Source organism: Cimex lectularius, unplaced genomic scaffold, assembly GCF_000648675.2.
Source record: "Cimex lectularius strain Harlan isolate CLEC.00 unplaced genomic scaffold, Clec_2.1 scaffold28, whole genome shotgun sequence".
Taxonomy (NCBI): Eukaryota; Metazoa; Arthropoda; class Insecta; order Hemiptera; family Cimicidae; genus Cimex; species Cimex lectularius.
The window spans coordinates 1,052,827-1,079,475 of record NW_019392712.1 but is presented as its reverse complement, the minus strand read 5'-3'; the positions used below and the strand labels follow the sequence as shown (position 1 = coordinate 1,079,475).

General features: G+C 37.0%; 1 protein-coding gene across 1 annotated transcript in view; it reads left to right on the top strand.

Moving 5' to 3' along the window:
• LOC106669211 (carbonic anhydrase-related protein 10) overlaps positions 1-26,649 on the top strand; it is a 494,173-nt gene that overhangs the window by 426,139 nt on the left and 41,385 nt on the right. Inside the window, exon 6 of the mRNA XM_014398528.2 lies at positions 16,427-16,493. Within this exon, the coding sequence (XP_014254014.1) occupies positions 16,427-16,493 (67 nt within the window). The remainder of the gene's footprint in view (positions 1-16,426; positions 16,494-26,649) is intronic.

Here is a 26,649-nt window from a genome sequence, read left to right as displayed (position 1 = left end):
TGTCCGAGTGGATCGAGGTCACGATAGCTCAAGTGGTAGAGCAGCGGCGTATCTAGCCGAAGATCGTGGGTTCGAATCCCGCTCGTGCCATTAACTTTTTTTCATCTCAACTAAAAACCTTAATTAATTGTAATGCATTAATTTGTCAAGCCGACCACGAAATTAGTGAATTTAATAATAATAATAATAATGCTTTACTTGACAATTATTGTAAATAACAAAATATACCCTTTTAAAAAAACATAAGTATTTACAGCAATGGAATATCCGCCTGCTTACTAGGTGTTAGTTAATGAAGGTAATCTCTGTTCAAAGAGATTGTACAGTTTGCTGTATCATGACAGAGTCGGGTTAAATGGGCATTGATTAGTAAAAAGGGCTATTATTTTCTTTAATTCTATCCTGCTGACAGAGAGAGGTAGAGTTGCTTTTTCTGGTTGAGATGTTTAGGCTCTTCTTTCATTGTTTTGCTTCTGGTGAATTCATTCAGTGTGTAATCATTTCTTTCTTCGTATATTTGTTGGGGGTCAAGCCTACCCCGGCTATTTCTAATCCTTACAATTTATCCATGATCGTCCTGACATACCACATCAATGTTACCTGATTAAGTTACCTGGTCTTGTTTTCCCAGGAGTTGGAGTTACGGGAAAGTCTAAAGCCTTCAGTACTGCTTGACTGTTTTTGAATATGATTTTTTTAAATTATGATTTGTGTCTTTGACTTCTGCCTCAACCCCCAAGAGGTAACTATCAACAAGAAAGTAACTCTCAAATTATAGGTTCACCACCCCGCAGACCACAGGAGGAAATCTCACAATATATGTCAGGACGGTCAATCCTTAGTTCAGACAGTAATGTTCAAAACTGTAATAATATCAATCTCAGCTTGGAAAATTGATGCTGTGATGACTATAGATTTAGCGAAGGCAAGGTCGCCCTTGACTTCTACCACGACTCCATGTTTCGTTTTAAATCCATCTGTATACCACAATAAGGCCCATTTACTTGTTTCAGTGATTTTATTTTTCCAAACATCTCTTAATTTGTGTTTTATATTGGTAGGGTTTTTCAAATTTTTATTTTTATTTCATTTTTTCAGATTTTTTGTAGCCATTTCATTTATCTTGATCCGTTTTGAGAATTTTATGGTCAGTTTTTATTCCATTGTGGTCGTACGATTTTTATTGATTGATGTCTCAATTCGACTTCTATTTTTCGAGTTTTTAACATTGATATTGTCCTTTGTACAGTTCTTTTTTCCTTGCTGCTGCCTCAATGGATTCATGTATAGTGTTATCAAAAGCATGTTCTATGCCCATGAAGCAGCAATCATGTTATTACTTTTTCTTCCATGTATTGTTACCTTGCTCTATCAGTACATTAGGGCAGTTTTCGTGGATTTTCTGTTCTGATCTGTGTGTGTTTGTTGCAAGATCTTTTTTTATCTCTTCACCTATTATCTTCTCCATTGTCTTCTATACCAAGAAAGTTAGGCGTTTTGGCCATATTGATTGTGCTAAGGCTATTTGGCGACTACCCGCCTTTGGAAGGAATTCGGCTTTTATTTTCCTCCATATAAATACCTTTGGATACGTGCTAAGTCATACCTAAACAGATTAATATTTATGAGATTTCCTCTTTGGCCTGCGGGGTGATAAACCTATTGTTTGATAGTTGCCTATCATCGTGGTCTGCCTATCCTCGCTGATTTTTGTTGGCTCAGACGCCTTTCTGCATCTTCAGAGTTTTGGTGATTTCTGTATAGATAGACTAAGATTAATTTATCAAATTTTGGCTAAATATTTAAAATGTAGTAAATGCAATAACACCATCAGGTCTTGATACATTCAATTACGTCAATCATTGGAAATTCATACAAAATATTTGACAAAAAAATTAATAAACAAAACGTTCAGGTGACTCTGATTTTTGTATCTCTGATAGCACATAGTGAGGAACAATGTAAGCTGTCAATACAATATAAGGATCGGTGAGCTTTGAGATGTGTTAGAAATCAAGTCGATCGCCAAAAAGGGATTCAATTTTCTTCTCAAAAATTGCTTTTCGAATGGCGTTCGAAGACCTCCACGCGGTAGTAATTCGTTTTTGCTACGATTCCTTTGGATTTATCCTCTTTTGAAACCCGCCGACTCGAATAAACCTTTAATCCTTTGTGTTGTGAGAATCGCTGAGTGGATACGATTCAAAATAAACACTCTAATTTGTTTTAATTACAGAGTTAATCTGTGCTGGTGTAAATATCGTTTTAACACTCTACGCTGATTACATAAACTGATATACATCGCATTGTGCTCGTCACACAAGCGATTTGTTTAATTTATTTTTCTGCTTAAAAGAGCAACACAGTACATGAACCAGTATTTAATTAACAGATAATAATACAACTTGAAATAATACAATTTAAGATATTAAGAAAATATCGGTATCGAAATATAAATATATAGTTTTTGTTATGATTAAATACATGTTTAATATAACTAAATCCATGCAGGGAGTTCAACAATAAAATTACTTACAGTTTTTTTTTCAGTAGTAAATTACAATATTGTTCATTACATACATTCATAATTCATATTTCTCACTCGTATATCATAAAAGGCTTCACTTACACAGCCTGAGTAAGGTAGTTGTAAACACTTAATTAAGGTTTTTAGTTGACATAAAAAGTCAGTGGCACGAGCGGGATTCGTACCCACGATCTTCGGCTAGATACGCTGCTGCTGTACCACTTGAGCTATCGTGACCTCGATCCACTCGGACACCAACTTCCCATCTCAACCACACAATGAAAAATGGCAAAAAGGAGGGAAAATTCAAATTGGTCAAGCGGACCACGAAACTAGTGAATTTAATAAGTTTAAATTGAATTATACCTTCACTAAAGTTCTCCGGTGCCATTTCATTTGTCGCCGAGAATCAAATAGATTACACGACATTTGAAAAATGGCAAAAAGGAGGGAAAATTCAAAAGGTGGGGTTGAGATGGGAAGTTAGTGCCCGAGGGGATCGAAGTCACGATTGCTCAAGTGGTACAGCAGCAGCGTATCTAGCCGAAGATCGTGGGTACGAATCCCGCTCGTGCCATTGACTTTTTTATCTCAACTAAAAACCTTAATTAATTGTAAAATATTAATTGGTCAAGCGGACCATGAAACTAGTGAATTTAGTAGCTGTTTGTAAACCTTATACATGTTTTTATCACTGGGTTCTTTCAATACCTCTACTAGAATTTCACTAAGTAAAATGGATTAATCGTCATGAGTATCATTATTTAAGAAAGCCATTCTAACTGGTTCATAAACAGGACAATTAACAAAATGTGTCAAAGGTCCTGCACCCAGATTGCAGAGAGAGCAAAACGAAATTGGATCAACCAGATATTTCTCTTTATAAATGACAAATTTTATACTATATTTCCTGCCAGTACATGCCTGGAAAAATATTTTAATAATCTCAAATGGAACTTTACTCATAAGATAGAGGTATGCACAAAGCGGGTCTGAAATAAGGAGTGCTATGATAACTGCTATGATGAGAGTCTATATTTTAGCCAATCGTTTTCCTTTAAGGAGACTTCATATGATTTGAAATTGTGTGTCATTTTGTTTGCACCCACCAGCCAAATATGTATCAAGAAATCCGACTTGTTCAAAAAAGGTTTTTACCTGGGTCATCCAATTGTACTACGGTGTTTGATTCCGAAGAGTCAAGGGTCGGGGGTTCATTGAAACAAGTTCGGGGGAATCTTTCTGAACTCATAAATAACAATTTACACAATCCAATTTACAATCCTCAGCAAGATATACTTGAAAACCACAGAGGAAATATGGTCAACGCCGGTTTCAGTAGAATTCAATAGAAATCGTACAATTAGGAGAGGATATTGTCAATTGAAACAAATTAAAAAAAATGAGCCTGTTCCAATAAATAAAAATACCTCAAACCCCATACTAAACATAATAAAGTAAAGAAGAACTAGCAATAGAGTGGAAACGTTTAAGACAGTTCCACATGAAATTGAAAGCGGGTGATTGAGGCTTGAGTTGCACCTAAGAGCAACGAAGACTGTGAATTGCACACCCAAAGAATTAAACGTTGGACGACGTGATTTCATTTTCCACTTAGAAAAATTATTTATATAATATAAAATAATTAATATAATATTAATATATTATTTTATTCCTAATTAATAATAGATTGAGTATTTGGTCTAATGAAAAAAATGTTATAACAGAAGAGCAGTCGGGTTTTAGGGCAAGGGGCACGTGTCTGGATAATTCGTTTTCCTTATCCCGTAAAACTACATATCTCCAAGCCTAAAACAAAAGTAAATGAAAGTTTTGTTGACAAGAAACAGGTGTTTGACTCTATTAATCATTCCTTGCTGTTGGGTAAGTCGGCCTCATTTGAAATTAGAACCAAAATGATCAATAATCAACAAAAAATATACTGCAATGCTAATGCAGAAATCAATCATAAGAATGAGTATTCACAAAATATAAAGGTGACTGAGGGAATTTTTCAGGGCAAATCCTTGTCACCATTGCTTTTAATATTTTCATTTCAGATATAGTATTGTTCTTTCTCTCAGGCCGGAGTTGAAGGTGTACAAATTTCGAAATATGCATACCTCCTAATGCTGTTACTCGCGGATGATATGTGCAGATGTTATCTTGTCGGAATCTTGTACTAATGCCCAGAGTAAACTAAAAATAATGAAAGCATATTCAAACGGACTGATGGTGAACAGTGAAAAAAAAATTTTCACGGAAAAGGTAGGATAGGTAATTGTCAACATCTGTATGATGGGGAGGTTTTCTAAAATAAGAATTATTGAGCAAAGAACGAAAAGAACAACAGAAAATTCAAAAACAAATAAAAATGTTAAAAAAATCGTTGTCCCCTTTAATAGCGAGCATTTCCTCCTCAGGCACGAATCACGTCCATTAAACGCGTTTGCATTTCTTGGAAAATAATTCTGATAAAACTCTGGGGAATTCGTGCAAATTCGCGCAGGCTTGAGAGTGTACAAAGGGTGCATCAACATCTACAGTCAACCCATTTAATTCGGAAACTATTAACTTTATTAAAAAATGGTCTTATACTAACTCCAAGTTAATTTCAGCTAGGAATCGCTTAGTCGTAGCACATTTAATATAACGTTTTCATATAGCTGGGAAACGACAATTTGTTATTTTAAATGAGAATCCCATATTTTTATTATACAATTCGATTCTAGAGCTTATTTTATGCCACTTTTATTGAAAGGAAAATTTTGATACGATCGATCATTCTGAGTAATGCCCGACGGAAGAGGCGTGAGGGGCATATGCTTTTTGGAACAACTAGATTGCCCTCCTTGTTTATTTCGAAAACCATTACCATTAGCAAGTTAATTTAGGATAGGAATCGTCTCAGAATATGGTACGGACCATGGGGTTGCTTTTACGCTTAGTTTATATTAATTTTTTTTTTTAATTATTTAACAAAAAGGATTTTTTATCACCATTGATTTTAAAAATAAAATGACTCTCAGCTGTTATTACGTATTGTTGCAGTTTTGTCCATTTATTAAAATTATGTTTATAATACATGCTTAAATACGCTCCCTGCGTTTGATGCGCAAAGCTCTGCTCGTTGCAGGAATTCTTGATTTGTGGCCTTTTCTATTATTTCTGGACAGATTTCTCAGCAAGCCACAACTATCCGTTCCAATTCTTGGGCAGTCAATACTGGAGATTGGCATACACTCGATTCTAAAATGCCCCAAAAAATAATCCAAGGGGATCAAATCTAGTAACATCGGAGGCCACGAACCTTGTGTGCCAGCAATCCATCTCCCTGTATGGTTCATGTCCGCGTCGGACATAAATCAGAAATGGTCGATCCTATCCAAAAACAAAATTCAGTAAAAGTGGCCGAAAATAAGCTCTAACAGTGAATTAAACAATAAAAATATGGGATTCTCATTTAAAATGACAAATTGTCATTTTCAGCTAGATAAGAAAGTTATGTTAAATCTGTTACCACCACGTGATTTCTAGCCAAAATTTACTTGGGGTTTGTATAAGATCATTTTTTGCTAAAGTTAATCGCTTTCAAAATGAAGGGGGGTGGGCCATCTTGTTAAAAAAATCATACGCCCCTCACGTGTCTTCCGTTGGGCGTTCCTTTAAGTAAAACGATTCCTAGCCAAAATTAACTTGGGGTTTGTATAAGACAATTGTTTTGCTGAAGTTAATCGTTTCCTAATTAAATGGGTGGACTATAGATGTTGGTTCACCCTAAACTAAATCGACATCTTAAAATGCTAGCCTCTCGTTTGTACCTCAGGTTATCAACTACAGAATAGATATAAAGCATATAATACATCACCACTCGATATAAACATAGAAGTCTCGTCACATTCACTGTACCAAAGTACTCGATATTCCTCGAGGTGGGGTGAAAGCAACCCCTTCCTTTCACGCTAATAAATTACATTCAAACCAACAAGTTAACATATACACAACACCCGATAGAAACATAGAAGTCTGGTCACATTCACTTCCCCAGAGTACTCGATATTCCCCGGGGCGGGGTTGAACCCACTCCATTCTCGCTAATAATTTACTTTTACCCCCAGACCTGACCTACACCAAAGCCTACCAGTGAGTACTCGATATTCCACTGGGCGGGGGCAATAACTCCTTCCTTTCGAAAGATAATAATTATACTACTACTTATAATTATTTAAAGCAAGTTATTACATGCGGTTACAATTATACATACAAGAAGTACATACACATATACACGTTAAAGCTCGTGCTAATAGTTGAAAAGCCATGATAACATTGTATCTCTCAGTTGTTACAGCAGACTTTCTATATAGTTGCGATTTTTGAGCAGTTAGCTATCCAACAAGAGAGGAAGCTGTACAAAAATGACTTTTGTAGTTCCTCTTATTATTGCCTAAGAACACACCTCATTATCTGGTGAAGGTGAAAACCAGTTATGGTAATCTGATGACGTATTTTTTTAAATGCTGAAATGGTAACTCAATCTGCGATAGAGAGAATTCCCAAGATTTGCTTTCGATTCATAATGCTACCGGGGCAGAGCAGCTTCGGATGGATCCAACAGGATTCATGGTTGTTTTGCCCCATGTTAAAAGATTTACTATTCAAGCTTACAATTGAGGCCTAAACACAAAGTACAATACATTGTATGGAACAGTTTTACCTGTTTTGGTGAAATTATTTTAATTATAAAACCAATTTTAACAAGTTGAGGTTTCTTTTTCAGTTAAGGTTAGCCTCGGATTATATAATAAGTGTGTGGTGATTAGTGACCGTTAATCGATAATTATTCAAAAATCGTGCGATGCGGTCTGGTGTGATGTAGGTTTCAGAAAAACATTTTCTTTATCGTGCCAACGTTTCGATCTTTATTGAGCCCTGAAGAAGATCTCAATAAAGATCGAAACGTTGGCACGATAAAGAATATGTTTTTCTGAAACCTACATCACACCAGACCGCATCTCACGATTTCTGAATAATTATATAATAAGGTTCCATTTGTTGGGCCGATTTCATATAATAGTAACATCTGAGGTCTGTAAATTGTGTAAAAGTAATAGCCAAACATTGGAACGTCTGGTTTGCAAATGTCTATCTTTAAATCGTTTGAGATCAATGTGTTTTTTTACAGTGGGTTTTATTCTATACTATTGGCCGCTGATGTAAATAATTTATATAAATTCTTCGTAGATATTTTTTGCAATGCTGGAGATTTGGTTTCTTGATATTTTAGTGAAGTGTGGTAAATGATAATACATATTACCGATATAATGTTTTTTTACTATACAATGTACAGTACATACAAATTGTATATCTAATTGTATATAATTCTTCTGTTTAAAATAACATGAACTCTATTTGTAAAAACAATTGTTTGAACAAAAAATGTTTCATCTTCTTACATTATTATATTCATGAATGGAACTTTACATTTTTGCTCTGTCTACAGCCGGTTAACAATAATTTTAAAAAATCATCAACCCTGTCACACCATATTCAACTAATTATCTATACATTTCTGTGAAGACCCGTAGTGATAATGTATTCATAATAAAACTAACTAGGAGTAACTACAAGAGGTTAATTCATAACAGTCTATCATAATATAAGCAGCTTACACAATAATCTCTAGGAATCCTATCAACGTAAAAGCGCTTACCCAAACACGTAATTTTAAATAATTTAATAAATACATTTCAGTAATTTTCATTAAAATCCAGCTCCTTCCCTATACAGTTTTTCATTCAAATGTGATTTTATATTTTATGTAGTATATGTGCGTATTATTTATATAATTGGCCGGTCAACAAAAAAACAAAAAGAGAAAGAACAAAAAAGAAGAAAAAAAGGGTTCAATTAAAATAGCCGGTTCTTCAGCGGTTGGAATTTCGTAATGAAAAACCCAAGATCGTATTTATTATCAGCCCCCTTCACTGCATACTGTATGTAACTAGTTAGTTGTTCATAAGGTGTAGATGTGTTAAACTATTTTTCTGCTGAGTTTACCTCTACCTATAAACCATAGCTATTACTTATCAGGTAGTGTAGATAAATTTAAAAAAAGATACAAGCTGTAAAGGCAAGAGGGAAAAGTAATTTAAACAAGAAGTCTATAAATTACTAAACTAGTGGGAGATAGATTAGAACTGATATAAAATAGGAATTTCAACAAACAAAAACTTAAATCGGTTAAACCTTTGTTTAGCGACAACGTAGTTAACTGTATGTGTAAAATTTTGTTTCTCTTTGTTTTCCAAAACTTTTGTCCGATTTTTCAATTTAAATTAGGGCTGAGTTGGGCGTCTGATTATTTCCCACGTTAGAGGTTCTTTGTTCAAATCTCGGCAGCAGCCCATAGCGTTTTAATTGATCTTCAAACGGAAAAAAAGTGAAAAGTAGTTTGCGTACCACAGTCCGCGAGACTGGCCTGTATGACAGGAATTACTTTACTCACTTTGATGTTCATATTAGAACCATAGAGGTGATTCTGCCTACCTAGTCTCCCACAGCTTACTGCTCCGTGACAGGTTCTCCGTCGACTCTCGCGTTGTGCTCTTGTTGGAAAAATACCATGAACAAGTGTGCTTCGGGAAAACTGTGGTTGCTGTCTGGATAATCGGACATTCCGTTCCCGAGAACTCATCGTCAACAAGACACGAAGATCTTTAGCGTCCGCACCTGGCCTTTTCGGCCTTATCGGACGTTTTGATTCTCAAGATGAGAGCTGACGCACCTCCGCATACGACGGAATAGTGTTACCCGCTAGGTCTTCTCTTTGTTTCTCCTCTGCTCCTAAGCCCAAGAGCGAGCCTTACAGAGGTAGGCGGCTATTTGTCGCCTAGCGGTTGGCTAGCAGCCCTCCACCGGATCTTTGCGGCGCTATTATGCGCCCCCGGGATGGGCCGCGCGGAGGCGTCCGGTCGGGATGTTGGAGGGGGCCATTAGTGTTGCTTATGAGTACTTGCGTGTACATTTTGATGACTTGATGACTTATGCGGGCCATCCTTTTCTTCTCATTATTGTGCGCCACCTTTTTACAGTAAATCTGTAATTTTTGGGGGTGGAGACTGCCTCCCGCAGGGCGTCCAAACTTGCGTTTATGGCACCAATCTCTCGCATCCATTTGATTCGTCCTCGTGCATCGGAATAGTGTTACCGTCGCAGCATTGGAGTAGAGGCGCCCCAGCCCCTAAGGGCCGAGACAACCTCGCTCTCCGCTTGTCCACTCCGAATGGTCGGGCCCGCATTGTGCATTGGGTCGTATGCCTCACGCAAAGGGCTAACAGGCCGAAATACATCAGCCTCTTCTCCCGCGTAATCCGTAGATAGAGAAGGCCACTATATCTTCCTGAGTATAGGGGCTCCCCTAGCGTAGAAACTTCCGGGAACGCCCCGGCAGCGGTTTAGTTTAAAGTGGAATTGCTAACCACACCCTAGATGAGCACCGCCTACGGTAAAGTCTCTTATCGAGCTCAGCCTACACCTGCCATGCGCATTCGAGGGACGCCATAGGCTCAGCCTAGGTGGTCCGATCCTTCGCTTCCCCAAGGGTACCACGCCGGTCATACGCACAACAATGCAAAGCATACTCGAGTCAGAGACACCGATTCACTACCCGTATCCGTTCGCTTACTCACGCATTCGAGGGACTATTCAGCATGAACATCGCGTCCTCAACGCTTACACGCTGTCGTCCGGTCGCAACGTCTCCCGTGAGGCCGGGAGTAATTACGCTGGCCATACGCAAGCTTCACGAAGGTCACAGATAGAAGACAGCCTCTGTCTAAGTTCCCGCCAGGGGCGTCACCACGCGCCACAACGAAACCTTTCCCAATGTAACTTTTGGGTTCCTCAGGCTTTCGCAGTTTCCCTTCTGGTTCCCTGCTACTCCCGAAGGCCGAGTGTCGCTCACACCTGGGCTTGAGAGACTCTTCCTCAGCGATTCGAACCCTGAAGCGCACATGGAGGCAAGGGGGAGGTGTTCAATTCTCCCCCAGCGTCAGAAACGGAACAGCCGAACAGTCGAACTCAGACAACGTGAGCTACGCCTTTCGCTGCCTCTCGTGAGACCCAGAGCAGCCAGATAGCCGAACCGAGCGCGGGGGCACCCGTCGATACTACCCGCCGTCATAGGCTCCCTTTCTTCGCAATTGCTCTTCATGGGCCCGGAACCCCAACAGAAGCCACGCAGGTTCCCGTAGGTGCCTGCTACTACTCAAGGGTTATTCCAACACCACTCGGAAGCTTGTAGAGTCTCTCCCACACGAGTCAGTTCAATAATCCTCGATGGTTGCCCTTTGGTGAACGACAGGGACCCCAGAATTTCACAAGGTCACCTCTACAGGTGCCTGCTACTTTCCCAGAGCCAAGAGAAGTACTCCACCGCCAAGCCATGACTACATTGGAGAATTAATAGGAGAGGGGTATATACCCTCTCCTTTGCTTAATGATCTCGGCGTGCGACCACAACCCTCAGTTCTTTGCAGGAAAGCCAGCCGCTACTAACCCAAGGGCCGCAGAACGCCCAGTCGAGAGCCAGTTTCTCCCATGTGCAGGCCTCGGGCCCGCGCTGAAAGCATTTCTTTCCATTTTCCATTTCGTTTCATTCTCCTCTGCGGCCAGACCGGTAGCAAAGTTTTTATGTTTTGAATGGACGGATCAAGATCCCGTAATATTAATATTAACATTAATACCAATATTAATTACACTCGCTCTACTTCATTTGTCAAAGGCCGAACGCAAGAAATCACTCCTCTCCTGCGGTATCCTACTGAAATCGGATAATCGGACAGATGTTCCCATCTTTACTCATGAACGTTGAGACCCATAAGGATCTTTTACGTCCGGACATATCCCAGAAAGAACACCAGGAAGATTTTACATGCATGGACTTGTCACATCCCTTGTCTAGCGAGGTAGTGCAATACTAGCCAAGTTCAGAAGTGTGTAGTATCATATTGTGATCCGAGCCAGTCTGTTCGTCCATTATTTCCCAGTCTATAATATTTTCCAGTATATTGTTACCAACTACAGTCACTATTTGTTTTGAATCGACTACTTTCAAAAGTTGTCAAATTTGATATTTTATTTATTACGTGCATGTCACACACTCAGCCAATCAAGAAATTTCTCTCCCCTTTCATCATCCCTATCACTATACCAAATTTCTGATTTAGCATTAATGTCTGCTCCAAAAATGGTATTCTCCTTTCAATTTTTGATATAATACTATATAATTTATTTATATATGGTTCAATCGGCTCCCTATATTTAAAATAACTACAAATTATAATACATTTTAGTTCTTTCCATTTTAACTTAATTACAATTCAATGTTTATCGCATAGAGAATCTATTTTCATGACACTTATTTCTTCATTTATTATAGCAATGGCAGCTTGTACACCTGTCTCATCTCCTACTATAATTCTTGTTTTGACACCTAATCCATTTTTAAGTCCTCTAACGGGAGGTTCCTGAATTAGCAAAATATCTATTTTCTTCCTACCTACTATTTCGCGACAATTATCGAGTGTTATCCTTCCTCTTCCCATATTTATCTGTCCGATCCTTAAATGCTCCTCAATTTTAGATTCCATAATCTGACGATAGGTCTGTAGAGTAACGAAGCGAGGCGGCTAAGGACGGGACGTCTGAATCTCCGGGCTTAACGACCGCTATCCGGCCCCCCGCCTGCCTTAAATGCATGCATATACATGCATTAAAAAACATGATTACAAAAAAATGGCTGTATCGGTGGGCCGGATCAGCAGAGTAGCTCTCACGTATCGGGTTTCTCTAGGTAGGAAGTCCGAAGCGTACTGCGTAACTGCTCTGAAGTTTCTAGAGTACGGTCGATGGGTGACAGTCGAAGGATCTGAATTTTAGAAGAGGGACCATTTTCACCTGACTAAGTCGGCCTCAGGCGGACATTTACCGAACTTTTGACCAGAAAGAAAAATGCAGGTAAGAGACCGACCACATGTTTGGATACCAATATGATAGAACGTTGATTTGTATGTCTATGAAGAAGCAAGCAGTTGTGGGCCTGTTGACCATGCACGATACTGACATCATTGATGAGGTGACAAAAAACCACTCAATTCATCATTCAAAATTTTACATTTACAACGTTTTAATTGGGAAAACTCAAAAATAAGTCAAAAACTCACGATGATGAAAATTTAAAATATTTTTTACATTTTCAGTTCGTCAAGTTTCTATTTTTTTAAGTTTTAATTTTCTTACTTTTTACTTGTAAATGTTGGAGTTTCATTTTCATTTTCAATGAATTGGTAGGTAGCTAATACAAATTTTTGATAAAAATATCGATGTAAATGTGTGTCAGAGTTAATTTATCTTAACAATTAGGAATCGTGATGAGAAAATGAAGAAAACGCAATTAATATGATTAAACAAATTTACGCCACTGATGTCCGCGAGAGCTGAGGAAGTTAATGAGCTGATTGCGTTGGAGGCTGAAATGACCTAGGTGTTGGTAGCCCTCCAGAGCCCAACCGCCGTGGCTGAAACAATAAGACCAACGTCTGACCTTGGTGCTGCCAACACTGGGGTTGGGCGATTCTCGACGCCTGCCAGAAATTTATCGTAAATTACAAAAGCTGGAATTGCCGGTGGACTGCGAGAAGTGATAAGCTCAACTCTGTACACGTGCTTATGTCATGTGCAGATTTGAGCTTATAATCAGTAATCCGTAAATTAGAAACATAGCAATAATAATATTCTCTTAAACACTATTGCTACACATTTGTCAAACCATATGAATGGGCGTAATTTCGTGGGAAACAGTGTTTTTTGGCCCCGAAGTGGGGTAGACCTACCTCTCGTTAAAGGACATGTGTTCATCTCGGTCATCCTGCGAAATAAAAGAATCTAGTGATACAGCCTTTCGGGCTTCTTTTCTACTTTAATACTCAGAGGTGGAGAGACTTTATGAATATTAAAACCTAGCTATTAACATAGCTTGGGTAATCTTTTGTCATAACTACCGTAGAAAATAAAACTTAGATACGTAATATAGTTTTTTCCGTTCTTAATCACACTTTCTCCACATTATTGCACCATAAATCATGTTGTTGACACGTTTGAGCTGTCTGTCAAAGTGTTCTACGTCTAACAGGTGGACTTGTTGTACGTTGACTGCTGTTCTAAGCCTTTGATGGTGAACTAAAGCGGCTTCCTCTACTGTTTCCATTTTAAGGTCTCTGATGTACCAAGGTGCATTGACCATCATTACTGTACATTATCTTTGTTTGATTTGGCGGTTGGTCATTCTGGCACAGCCTCAGTGCTGGATGCCATAAATCCATATAGGCTTGAGGACGTGTTGATAAAGGAAAACTTATTTTCAACTAATTAAGATTTTCGTTGAGATAAAAAGTCAGTGTCACAAGCGGGATTCGAACTCACGACCTTCGGCTAAATACGCCGTTGCTCTACTACTTGAGCTATCGTGTCTTCGATCCACTCGGACACCAACTTCTCATCTCAACCCCACCTTTTGAATTTTCCCTCCTTTTTTCAATTGTCGTGAAATGTATTTGATTCTCGGCGACAAATGAAATGCCCACGGAGAGCTTTAGAGACATTTTGCTTATTACATTTTATTAGGCTTCGTGGTCCGCTTGACCAAATAAATTCTTTTCAATTAATTAAGGTTTTGGTTCAGATAAAACTTACTTTCAACGTGGAAAGGAGAGCTTCTGCCTATTAGCCAGTTCATTTTCGGAATTTGATAGTGAGCTCTTCACTCTTTGTTTTGACGTGTTTTCTATCGCAATTATGCACTTAACGTTAGACTTTGCCTGCCTTGTTGGCGCATGCAATTTCAAGGTAGGCTGGTATGTCCAAATGTACCGATTTTTCTTTATGCACCTTTATTCTCCATTTTGTCGTTCATTTATAAATTCGATAAATGGAATTGTTTAGTATACGAGTCGAATGAACATTGTTTTCTCAAAAGGCCAAATGGGTGATTTTGTTTAAGCTTTAGATATCGGAGATCATTTTTATTACTAAACTTAAAACCTTGTCTTTCTCAGGCAGTGCCCTCTGGTGGTTCCAATCTTTTGTTTCGAGCATTTCCCAAGTAGTATTCCTACTAAATAAGCCCCATCCATGTTGTTACATTAATCACATACAAGCTTCAGTTGTAAGAATTCAGGATGACTTAAACTCAAGCAGCTCCTGGACATTTCTTTTCCCTTTCTGCTCGACTTCGCCAAGTGGGCTAGGCTTACGTCACGTCAGGGGACATGTTACATGAATTCTGTTTCATAAGTTTAAACAGAAAAACACAAAATTAGCAAATTTTATAGGCCAATGTCTTAATCTAAACAACCTGTTTTCCTAATTTTATTTTTCATTTCATATCAATTATTTCAGTAAAGGCTGATCATCAAAGTTATCATCGCCCGCAGTTTTAATTATTTTCTATTATCATTTTCATATATTATTTATAAAATAAACGAGTAGTCATTGTTGCATTATGATAATTAAAGGATTCCATTTGGTTAGGGCAGGTGAAACTAATGGTGTTATTAAGGCAGGTGTTTCGGCCTGGTTGAACACCCCCCCCCTCAAATCCGCCAAGTGCAGCTGGACTTTTCATTGCAAACTATAGTACGCCAAAAGAAATTCCTAACTTGTGGTGAAAAGGAAAATCCACTTTTTTTTTATCTAGGTACAAAAATTGGAAATTAGAAACAAAAAGTCAAACATTTCAGACAACTTTGCATTTAAACAATCACAATGAACACACAACAATTGTGCGAATTAGGGCTCCACAAAATTTGGCTTATCCCCAATTCTAGTATACTTGCCGGTTTTCCACCGATAACCCCCTCACAATGATGGAAGGTGGTATGATCTCTCTTTCTCTCTCTCTCCCTCTCTCTCTCTCTCTCACTCTCTCTCTCTCTCTCTCACTCTCTCTCACTCTCTCTCTCTCTCTATCTCTCACACACGCACACACACGCACACACACACATACACACACGCACGCGCGCGCACACACACAACAGACAAAAAAACTGAAATATAAAAATAGGTATAATGTTAACATAAATTGTAATTAAAATATACCAAATGCGAAAAATTCACATGAAAACATTTACATCTTTACATCTAGGATTGCATGCAATAAAAAAGTAATTGTTGTGTTAATAAAATTATTACACTCAAACTAAAAAGATATTAATATGACTAATAGATTATATACAAAAAAAAGGAATAATCTAACCAAGTTTTATGTAGCGTTAGTGTCCAAGTTGACGCCGGCTGCTGTAGGATGCTGTTAGAGAAAGATGAAGCTGGAAGCTTCAAAAAAGTAGCAAAAAGTGGAGCTGGACGCTGGAGAGGCGAGCACATAGATGTTCCACGAAGTTGGCAGATTCTATCGTAGTGATTCTTAGTTCCGCGGTGAAAAACAGATAATAAATAAATACCAAGCTCGCGAAGTGAGCGGACTATCACAGACGTGCACTGCGGCTCTCAGTCTCGGAGAAACAATGGAGAGGAAACGCCAAAAAAGTGCAGAAGAAAGAGAACGCATCTTCCGGCCCGCACGCACGTTGTCCACTCGTCGCGCTGCTATAACAAAACGGCTGATCATCACACCTTCCCACCGTGCTTACACACTATTTAAAATTAACTTGATATTATTATACATTACGGTAATAGAATATAAATCTACTCCAGTTTTTAGCAAATTAATAAATTAAAAACAAACTTTTCTAAATAAAAGGAAAAGGAAAGACTTCTACATTGACCCACATATATTATTAATATTAACAAATTATATTTAATTTGCGTTTGTTTTGTTTTCAGATTGGTGATACACCTAATCCTGAACTTAGAATTATTACGAGCTCTTTCAATAAAGTCATGTATAAAGGTAAGTGATCAATAAACAATTATTAATCCATTTATGTTTAGTCGTTTAATTGACCAAATTACTTTTTTCAATTAATGTAAGGTACAATGTAAGGTCTTGATTGGGATGAAAAAGTGTCACGAGCGGAATTCGAACCCATGATCTTCCGCTCAATACGCCGCTACTCTAACCACTTGAGCTATCGTCACGATGTCATTAGGTTTTGGGTAGGATGCTCTTCAGGTTCCACAGGAGGCACGGGCCAAACCCTGACCACTGAGCAATGTCAAGGAACACTCCCGGACAACATTGCTTCTGCTACGATTGTGGAGTGTAGAGACCTAAATTCAAACTCGTGGGTTAACTGGGTGATCTGTCCCGTAGGTCCTGTAGTGAGTAATATAACTATGTGATCTACTGGTAAGGTGTGTCTCCAGTCTGTAAGAGGCCAGCCCATTGGCATTCCAGAGAAATGTTGACAGGGAATTTTGGTTTAGGAAGCTCATTTGGCTGCACGAAGAAGGAGATTGGATATTACTGAGGTTAGAAGAGAAATCATGGGATTGATGGTATTCTTGTGAGTCCTCAAGAAGGAAGTGAGGTGAGTGGCGATGTCGTGCAGGAGGAGATGCCGAAACGCCGGAACACCACGCGTGGCTTGAGCGTATGAACACTGCTACGGCGTTGGTGGTGGAGATTGATGTTGACGATCCAGTAGGCGGTTGTTTTCCTGACTGTAAACGGGGGGGAGTTCGCCTCAACATCTGTATTCTTTATGAACCGAGCATCCCTTCTAATAAAAAAGTTTATTTACAATATTTGTAGCACCTGTGACCCCAGGACAATTTCTTGTTCAATACTAAAAATTTTATGTACAGTTAATACACCTAATTGTTTACGACACTAGTGTTATATAACAGGGGCAAAACAATTCAAACGAGCCAACAGCTAAATTTACTTTACATTAGTCCCTAGGGCCTTTAAGTCTCTCAGCCATGTCCCAAAGAGGTTTATGTTTGGTTGTCGTTATTATGCAGTACTGGTTTATGCCCGATACCTTTTATTATGGCTTTAGTGCTACTGCAGCATCTAACGAAAAATTTGCAAGTCAAACTGCGCTGTATAAACTCTGGAATTTAGGTATAATAATGTACATCAATGTTGGATGATATAGAACTGTTTATGCTTAGAGATAAAACTTTTTTTGGGTTATTTTCACTTTTCTTAGGTTGGTGTTGCAGTTGAAGCCTCACGCAGCGCATGGATATGGTAACATAGCCATGAATAAAGTTTTAAAAATGAGCTATTCATTTTTGACACCAAACCTAATGTCCTTGCAATTAGTCAGAGACGATTGATGATGTGATTGTTTCATTGTTTGTCAAGTCTTGACCTCTCCTCACGACTTCAACAAATTATTTAAATGTAATATTTCGGATTGTCTGCTTCTTTTTCTTCTTCCAATATGTGAATGCAATCAAAGCATCTCGCTTTATTTCAANTTTATTGACTTTATCAATTCTAAAAATTCTGAATTCTACTCAGACGGAATTAATAAGTTACCAACACGTTGGGAGAAATGTATTGAGAGTATGGGAAATTATTTTGATTAAAGAACATTGCTTTAAAGTAACTAGTTTCTTTTTTTTTGTTTAATACCAAAATCCTGCATTATTTTCCGGACAACCCAATACATGCCGAGAGTCTGACACGCCAGCCACTCTGCTAACCGCGGTCCCGTTCTTCAATTTATGTTTAATTTTATATGTTGAACTACTTTTTTTAGTAATAAACTTAATCACTTCTCCTTCTCGAACTGTATTTTCATCATATAAGGCATGAGTTTTAATTTCGAATAAATATATATTGTTGTAAGTAATTTGCCAACACAAAAGCTTTGCGGGTGTCTTCTTGTTCTCATTCACCGTTATGTTTTTTATTGGATGTAAGTTTGTATCAGGTGTTTTAATATTTTTAGCAAGTAATCCGTCATTATATTTGGTGTTTTTGTCATTCAATCAGTTTTTTAAATCCCTCCTCATTATTTTGTCGTTTTTATGTTATTTTCAATGTATATTTCACTTTTCACTCTTCAGGATCAGTGAAAACGTTGAATTGAAGTGAGATGTTATTTTGCAAGAGCGGTTTCCAAGAAAATTGTAGCACAATTGAAAAAAAAAGAAAACAGCTCTATAGAAATAGCTAGATGGTCCTGTGTATCAATTGTAATGTGTTGAGATTAGTTCAGATATCATTTACATAAAAAGAGCGAACGCATTTAGAACCCTTATAATGCACTGTAATGGAAAAATATGTAGCTTTTTAAAATCGATTCAAAAAATACAAGTCAATACATAACACATCAAAAGGACACTTACAATGCGTTAACCTTTATTTTGCTGCCCGTAATTATTTATGAATACAAAAGAAATATGTCCTGTGGAATACAAATACCTCGGAAAAGTGTTTTTTTTTTTCAAACATTTATTATTTGAAAATGTCCGTAAATAAGATAGAATTGAAAGTTGATAGAGTACTCAATTTTCCAAAATCGGCTTTCTCTCACGCTTCACATATAGGCTACACATACATTCACTTTTAATATATATAAGATAAACAAGTTTTCTATGAAGTACTATACACAATAAAACAACACTGTTTCCCACTCAAATATTCGCTGCCATTGCTCATGCACGATTCTCCCATTGGTTGGCATTCTTACACGCTTTACATATGGAACCGAGGCTCGAGCAAATTTTCTGTAATAATTTGGTGAAGATACACCCCACAGATAACGGTTGTTTGATGGTGATATCACAGATGTTTTACATTTGACTGGATAAACTTTAAATGTAACGTGTGTTTCTTAGTGACCTGTTGTTTCATTGTTTGTCAAGTCTTGACCTCTCCTCACGACTTCAACAAATTATTTAAATGTAATATTTCGGATTGTCTGCTTCTTTTTCTTCTTCCAATATGTGAATGCAATCAAAGCATCTCGCTTTATTTCAATGTCATTCGGCCTTTTAAGACCAATTCAAATAAATTTACTATTTGTTAATAACTGATAAGAGTTTTTTCTACTTTCTGGACTGTATTAAAACTAAAATTAATGAGGAGTTGAGAGGCCAATATCTTAAGCATTAGCTTCAAGAAAACAGATCTAAATCTCGTTACTTAAGTGGAGAGGAGAGGTGGGAACTGGTGAAAGATTTTAAAATAATTGAAAAGAAAAGGAGGATTATAGGGTGAGGCGGTGGTTTAGAAACATTTAAGGGTATTAGGGAAAACTGTGCCTTTCCTTCTGGCTGGTTTAAGGTATTCACACTACAAAAGGAAGTGCGCTTAACAAGTGAAGGTAGTGTCTGCGGATCGGATTCAAAGGGATCGTTAGGGGACGGCGTATTTACGAAATCTTATCGTCATTACACTTCCGCGAAAGGCAAAGGACTGCGCCTCATTAAAAACGTCCCGTCAACATTCATTATTTATAAATACGTGGAGTATTCTTGTTGTTTTAAACGATTTTCTCATTCAGATGGAAGAGGGATTGGAGCCGATAAAGGGCCTTCCGGTAACGACCCTCTTTATCGGTCGATGCTCGGCTAGCTCGCCAACCCTCCTCATCCACGTCTCGACCCTTGGCCACCGACACTCCTTTCCACGTTATCATTTTTGATTAAATAATTTATTAAAGTAAAGCGCTTTTGAACCAAACAGAAATTACAAAACAATTATAAATTCTTTACCTTGTGTTCTGACTAATTGTAAGTCAAAGTTTTATATTTAAAAATGCGATACAAAAAAGGGGTAAAATGTAAACTTTTGTGATTTCCTCTTATGTTCTGCGAGGTTGGTTTAACTATTGTTTGATAGTTACCTATCATTTTGGTCCGCCTATTCTCGATGATTACACAAAAAGGACTCCAACACAACATAACAGCAACTAGCGCAGAACAACACTTCACCCAGACAATAATAGACGTTGAAATAATATTAATTAATAATTATATTTAAGAACACAAAAGACCTGTTGGAAAAATTCTACAAATCAACAATCCAAGGGATGGTTAGGGATGGATCAACAATCCATCCAACTGCCAAAATAGTCTCCTTTACAACTAACACATCTTACAAAAATGACCACTGCAGACCAACTTTAAATTCAACAATTAATTAAGGTTATTAGCTGAGATGAAAAAAAGTTAATGGCACGAGAGGGATTCGAACCCACGACCTTCGGCTTGATACGCCGCTGCTCTACCACCTGAACTATCGTGACCTCGATCCACTCGGACATCAACTCCCCATCTCAACCCCACCTTATGAGTGCCATTAACTTTTTTCATCCAGCTAATAACCTTAATTAATTGTAATGTATTAATTGGTCAAGCGGACCACGAAATAAGTGAATTTAAAACACGTCATTGAAAAAGACATAAACATTAATCTTTATGTGTAGTATTTAGTGACCGTTAATTAATGACTATTTAGAGATCGTGAGATGCTGTTTGGTCTGATTTAGGTTTAGAAAAACATTTTCTTTATCGTGCCAACGTTTCGATCTTTATGGAGATCATCTTGACCAAGGCACAATCAACAAATCCCCTTTAATCATACGTAAACCTGAAATTAATTTTCAAATGCTCAAACTTGAAACACAAAACAAAACTCCAAAAAATACAAATGAGGCTTATTGTTTATATTAAATTTATATAAACTATAAACCAGCCACACAAACTCGCAAAACACAGTACACGTTACTCAAAACACACCTCAAAATGCCTAAAAAAACTCCACAGACCTAATTAACCAAATCAAAGACGTACGAATTAAAACCGTTAAATTAATATCAATTGAGATAACAAACCTATATCCATCAATTCCAGTACAGGAAACGTGGATATAGTACGAAAGGTACTACACCATAAGCGAGGTTGGGCAGACCAAAGTTAGCAATTGTTTTATTGGTAAATCCTTCAAGCCATACCTTGTCAAACCCTTGTGACACATTAAGGAAGATAGCAGAATAAATTAGTTTTTCTTCGATTGATTTTATTCCATTTTATGAAGAAGATAACCTTTTCTGATAAATAAAATAGGTTATTGTTGTACGCGTGAACTGCGATTGTATGTGGTAATTATGATTGGTGATTTATTATAATAAAAACAATGTTATTTAAATAAAAAGGTATCGGGTTGCTTAAAATGTTAAATCTGCATGATCTGAAATTCTGCAGAATCGTTTTGTGTTATCGTTGACCGCCAATTAGGCCTGGAGCGGTTGGCCACGGAGCAGATGTCCCGAAGAGGGATCGAATAAGGAAGTAAATAAAACCAAGTTGGCCATAAATTTGTGGCTTTAGGGGAGGCGGTCCTATCTCTTAGAGAACTAAAGTTAACAATTTTGTTGAAATGCGAGGAGACGGGGGTCGTAGCTCTCCACTCTCTCGATATGCATGGGCTTTTACAAATATTGGCTTCGAGGTAAACACATCTCCCTATCTCTTCCCTCTCAAGTCACTCACCTTAACCCCATTCCTTACAAATTACTGGAGCTTCGCCTTCAAATGAATCAGGCACAAATAGCGGACATTAAGTACCGGCTCCTCAGCCATAAACCCAATCTAATCCCCTTCTTACTTTTACACGATTCCATTCTAAACGTATTTTAATCCAAAATAGTTTCGTTTCAACTGATCAATTTTGCATCCTAAATATACACTTTTGTTTACGTCTTCTTGTATTCCTGGAAATATGGCTGACTAATAGATTAGAAAGAAGATACTGCTACGGATATTAACTTCCAATAATAAGGAGCCGCTCAATATAGACTAGGGTAATAAGAAGACCCAGGGAAATAATACCTGGACACCTTGTACCTTTTATACATTACTACATAATACAAATGTAATCACAAAACGTTTTTCACGCAGAGCGCTGCATCTGGAGTACACATTCCGTGAGAAACCATCCAATGCTGACACTCAGTGTGAGAGATTATGTGGCAAGGGAAGTCTCGAGGCCATCGTCGATTGGAGACGTGGCGGGTTGTTTGGATCGGTATCTCTTTGTTGAATCCTTTTTAAAAAGATAGTTCCTACTCACAGTAAGTTGTTTTGCAACGAACCGGATTTCGAGCCCTTAGCTCATCATCAGGTTGAAGGATTTCTACAGCCACGTCTCTCGACATGAATTGCAAAACTGAACCCGCGACATTAAATATATAGGACAAAGCGGTAGAGAAATAAAAACGAGAATAAAAGAACAGTTGCCCAAATCGAACAAATTTTGGGAATTTAACGTCTAAAAGAAACAAAACATAATTTCAATTCAAATTTAAATACAACAGTGTTACATAGTTTCAACAAAGGGGGAGAACTAGATTGGTTTGAGAAATTTGAAATTAAAAAAAATTGAACATAGAGATAAATGCATTAATAATACAATAGATTTTGATCTACCTCCCATTTTAAATATGTACATAAATAATATTAAACGTCCAAATATTTAAATTCATTATTTTAATTTGTATTATTTTATCTTAATTTAATAATCTGTTATTAAGGTATTATTCTATTTTTTATCTTTTAACTTAAATCACTAAATTATAATTAATTCCTTACAGTATTTACTATTATAATATTCATTTGTGTTATAATTTTCGCTTTTCGCACGTTCAAATTGAGCGCCATTAAAAGCCAGCTTCTTATTTGAACGTCGCGTTGGCGGGGGTATCGGCGGGTTCACTTTTGCAATTCACGTCGGGGGACGTGGTTGTATTGACAATAGAAGTCCTTCAACCTGATGATGAGCTAAAAGGCTCGAAATCCGGATCGTTTCAAAACAACTTATTATGAGTAGGAACTAACTTTTCAAAAAGGATTGAACACCACACTCACTCCACCATTCTTCATTTCTATCTCTTTGTTGATGTTCAGTGGAAGGAAAAACTGTTTTTTCAATGTGAACGTACACTGAGTACATTTTCTACATTCAGTCTTGTCCGTAACTTTTTGCACCTATCTTTGATAATTTCAAAGTGTTCTTGGATGTTGGCGGTACCTTTGTGGTATCGTCCGCGTGTGGTGATGATGGTACAAGGGATTATAGCTAGGACGGTGTATAAATGATATAAAGGACCAAGAATGTTCCCTTGTGGGAAGCCGGCATGTATCTATTAGACTTTCGAAAACTTCACTCTGAAGTAGCGGTCGTTGGTAGGATTGCAGGATAAGATAAGTTTATAAAGTACGCCCGGGTGACAAACCCTATCAAAACCTTGTGCTACATCTAGGAACGTACCCAGAGTAAACTCATCGTTTTAGAACATTGCTACAGCTAAACAGAATAGGTTTGTATCAAATGAAATGAAATTTAGGACAACAATAGAAAAATATTATGAAACACTTTGAGATTTAAGCCGAATAGTGAGACCAAAGAAATGTCTTTGTTAAGCTAGTGTAATTGAAATAGTTCATTAACCTATAATGACCCTCTCCTTAATTAAGTTTTAAATGTCACAAAACATTTAACAGACCGCAGAGCGAAACACTTTAAAAACAAGGAAATATCTAGCTGAAAAATAAAACGGCTCTTTCGAACGTATAGCATTTATCGGAAAGGAAAACGAACAAATGAGTAGACAGATGAGGAATGAAGGTAAATAATGAATAGGGGCTGGAATGCATTAGCGTCTTAGTGCGGCATTTGGGTGACAATGGCAAAGGTTGAGGCACCTGTTGATTGCTTACGTACAATTACCTCCTCGATACTCAAGACATTAGTCATTCCATCATTCGATAAGCGTTTCTGGCCTATGCGATGAAAACGGATGAAAATAATCTTTTCTATCAATAATTAAAAACAAAAATACAATCATTCATTTAAACAAAATCTATAAATATATTCAAGATTTTTATCGTCAATTATTCAAGATGATCAGGCTTTTGGGGTAATTCATAATGGAATTAGAATGAAAAACAATCCTATTATAAAAATTAAAGATTTCCGCTTCTTAAGCGCCTTAATTAGATTTTAAAGTGCAAAAGGATTCTCTAATATACTCTTGCTGTAAGAATAAATAAAGAAGATCCTAATCCAGCTGCACCCACGCCTAGGAGATTATGGAAGTAACAGGTGATGCCTGAAAAACACCACCCAACTCTCGGTTTCGGTTTAATCTTTCATTATCAAACGTAATATTTAAAAAATCGTAGATTACTTAAATGTAGCCAATAAATGGTTTATTTAGTCTCTGGATTAATAAGGGCTGGTGTTTGTTAATCTAATCTTCAATATCCTCATATCTTATTAAAGGTTAACACATTAGACCTTATAAAATGGGAAAATTGCCCTCCTTTCGGTACCGACTATGTTAGCAACCGTATAAAAAAAAAGATTTTTTAAAATTATTTCTTTTTAAGATAGATTCGCGATATAAATAAAACTTTTTGTATGAAAAGAAAAAAAAATTCTTAAAATTTTCGCCTTCCAAACACCTCCGTTATTTTTTTTAATTGCTAAAATAATGATAACTGTAAAACGGCTCAACTGATCTGCTGGATTAGTCAAGACACAGGAATAAACCTGCATTAAAACCTTACATTACCCTATTTCAAGCCTAACTTTATGTATATGTAGTTAACTGTATGTAATTAACGACACACCCGGTGAACTCTCGTCACAGAATAAACTAATAAAGTATCCTCTCTCTTTCTCACTCTCTCTCTCTCTCTCTCTCTCTCTCTCTCTCTCTCTNTTATTTTCTTTTATTCATATAATACTATGAGTGAATGTCAATCAGAAAATTATATAAAAGATTATAAATATCTAATACAATCCTAAATATCCTAATATAATCCTTTATATTTAGAGGTCTGATTGACCAAATTACGTCTTTCAATTAATTAATATTTTTATGTAAGAACCCAGTGATAAAAATATGTATAAGGTTTACAACTACTAAATTCACTAGTTTCGTAGTCCGCTTGACCAATTAATTAAGGTTTTTGTTGAAATGAAAAAGTCTGTGTCACGAGTGGGATTCGAACCCACGACCTTCGGCTCAATACGCCGCTGCTCTACCACCTGAGCCAGTTAGAATGGCTTTCTTAAATAATGATACTCATGACGATTAATCCATTTTACTTAGTGAAATTCTAGTAGAGGTATTGAAAGAACCCAGTGATAAAAATATGTATAAGTTGAGATGAAAAAAAGTTAATGGCACGAGAGGGATTCGAACCCACGACCTTCGGCTAGATGGGTTTTCGTGGGTTCGAATCCCTCTCGTGCCATTAACCTTTTTTTCATCTCAACTAAAAACCTTAATTAATTGTAAAGTATTAATTGGTCAAGCGGACCACGAAAATAGTGAATTTAATGAATATGTATAAGGTTTACAACTACTTAATTCACTAGTTTCGTGGTCCGCTTGACCACTATCTTACAATAAATTAAGGTTTTTAGTTGAGATAAAAAATTCAATGGCACGAGCGGGATTCGAACCCACGATCTTCGGCTAGATACGCCGCTGCTCTCCCACTTGAGCCATCGTGACCTCGATCCACTCAGACACCAACTTCCCACCTCAACCCATCTTTTCAATTTTCCCTTCTTTTTGCCACTTTTCAATCGGTTTCGGTTGGTCAAACGGACCACGAAACCTAATGGATTAAATATTGTGATCCCCTAACACTATATTATGCTAATCAAAAATTTTACAAATTAAAGAAAGAAAAACACTAAATCTCTCGTTGTTCATAATAAATTTAGTAAAAAGACAAAAACGTAAAAATCTGTTCAAAAATTTTAAGATGCATAAATCAGTTCACGATAAGAATACAAGATTGGCTGGAAACCATATTATATTGCCTAAAATTAAAACTGCAATCTACGGTGGATCTTGTTTAATAAAGGCAATTAAAAATTATAATGACAACGAGTTATACAAATTCTTACCTCTACCATGCATAAAAAGTACATATTTACTGAAAGGTGCATTACAAGTAAAACGCAATAATATATAAAATTATAATTCGAATGTAAAGCCTTTTTCCCTAAATTATTAGGATTTTTTTAAATAAATAGAACGGAATATGAAAACTGATTATAAAATATTGATGTATTCAAATATTTCAATATATCGCCTAATAATAAATACTAATATATATAT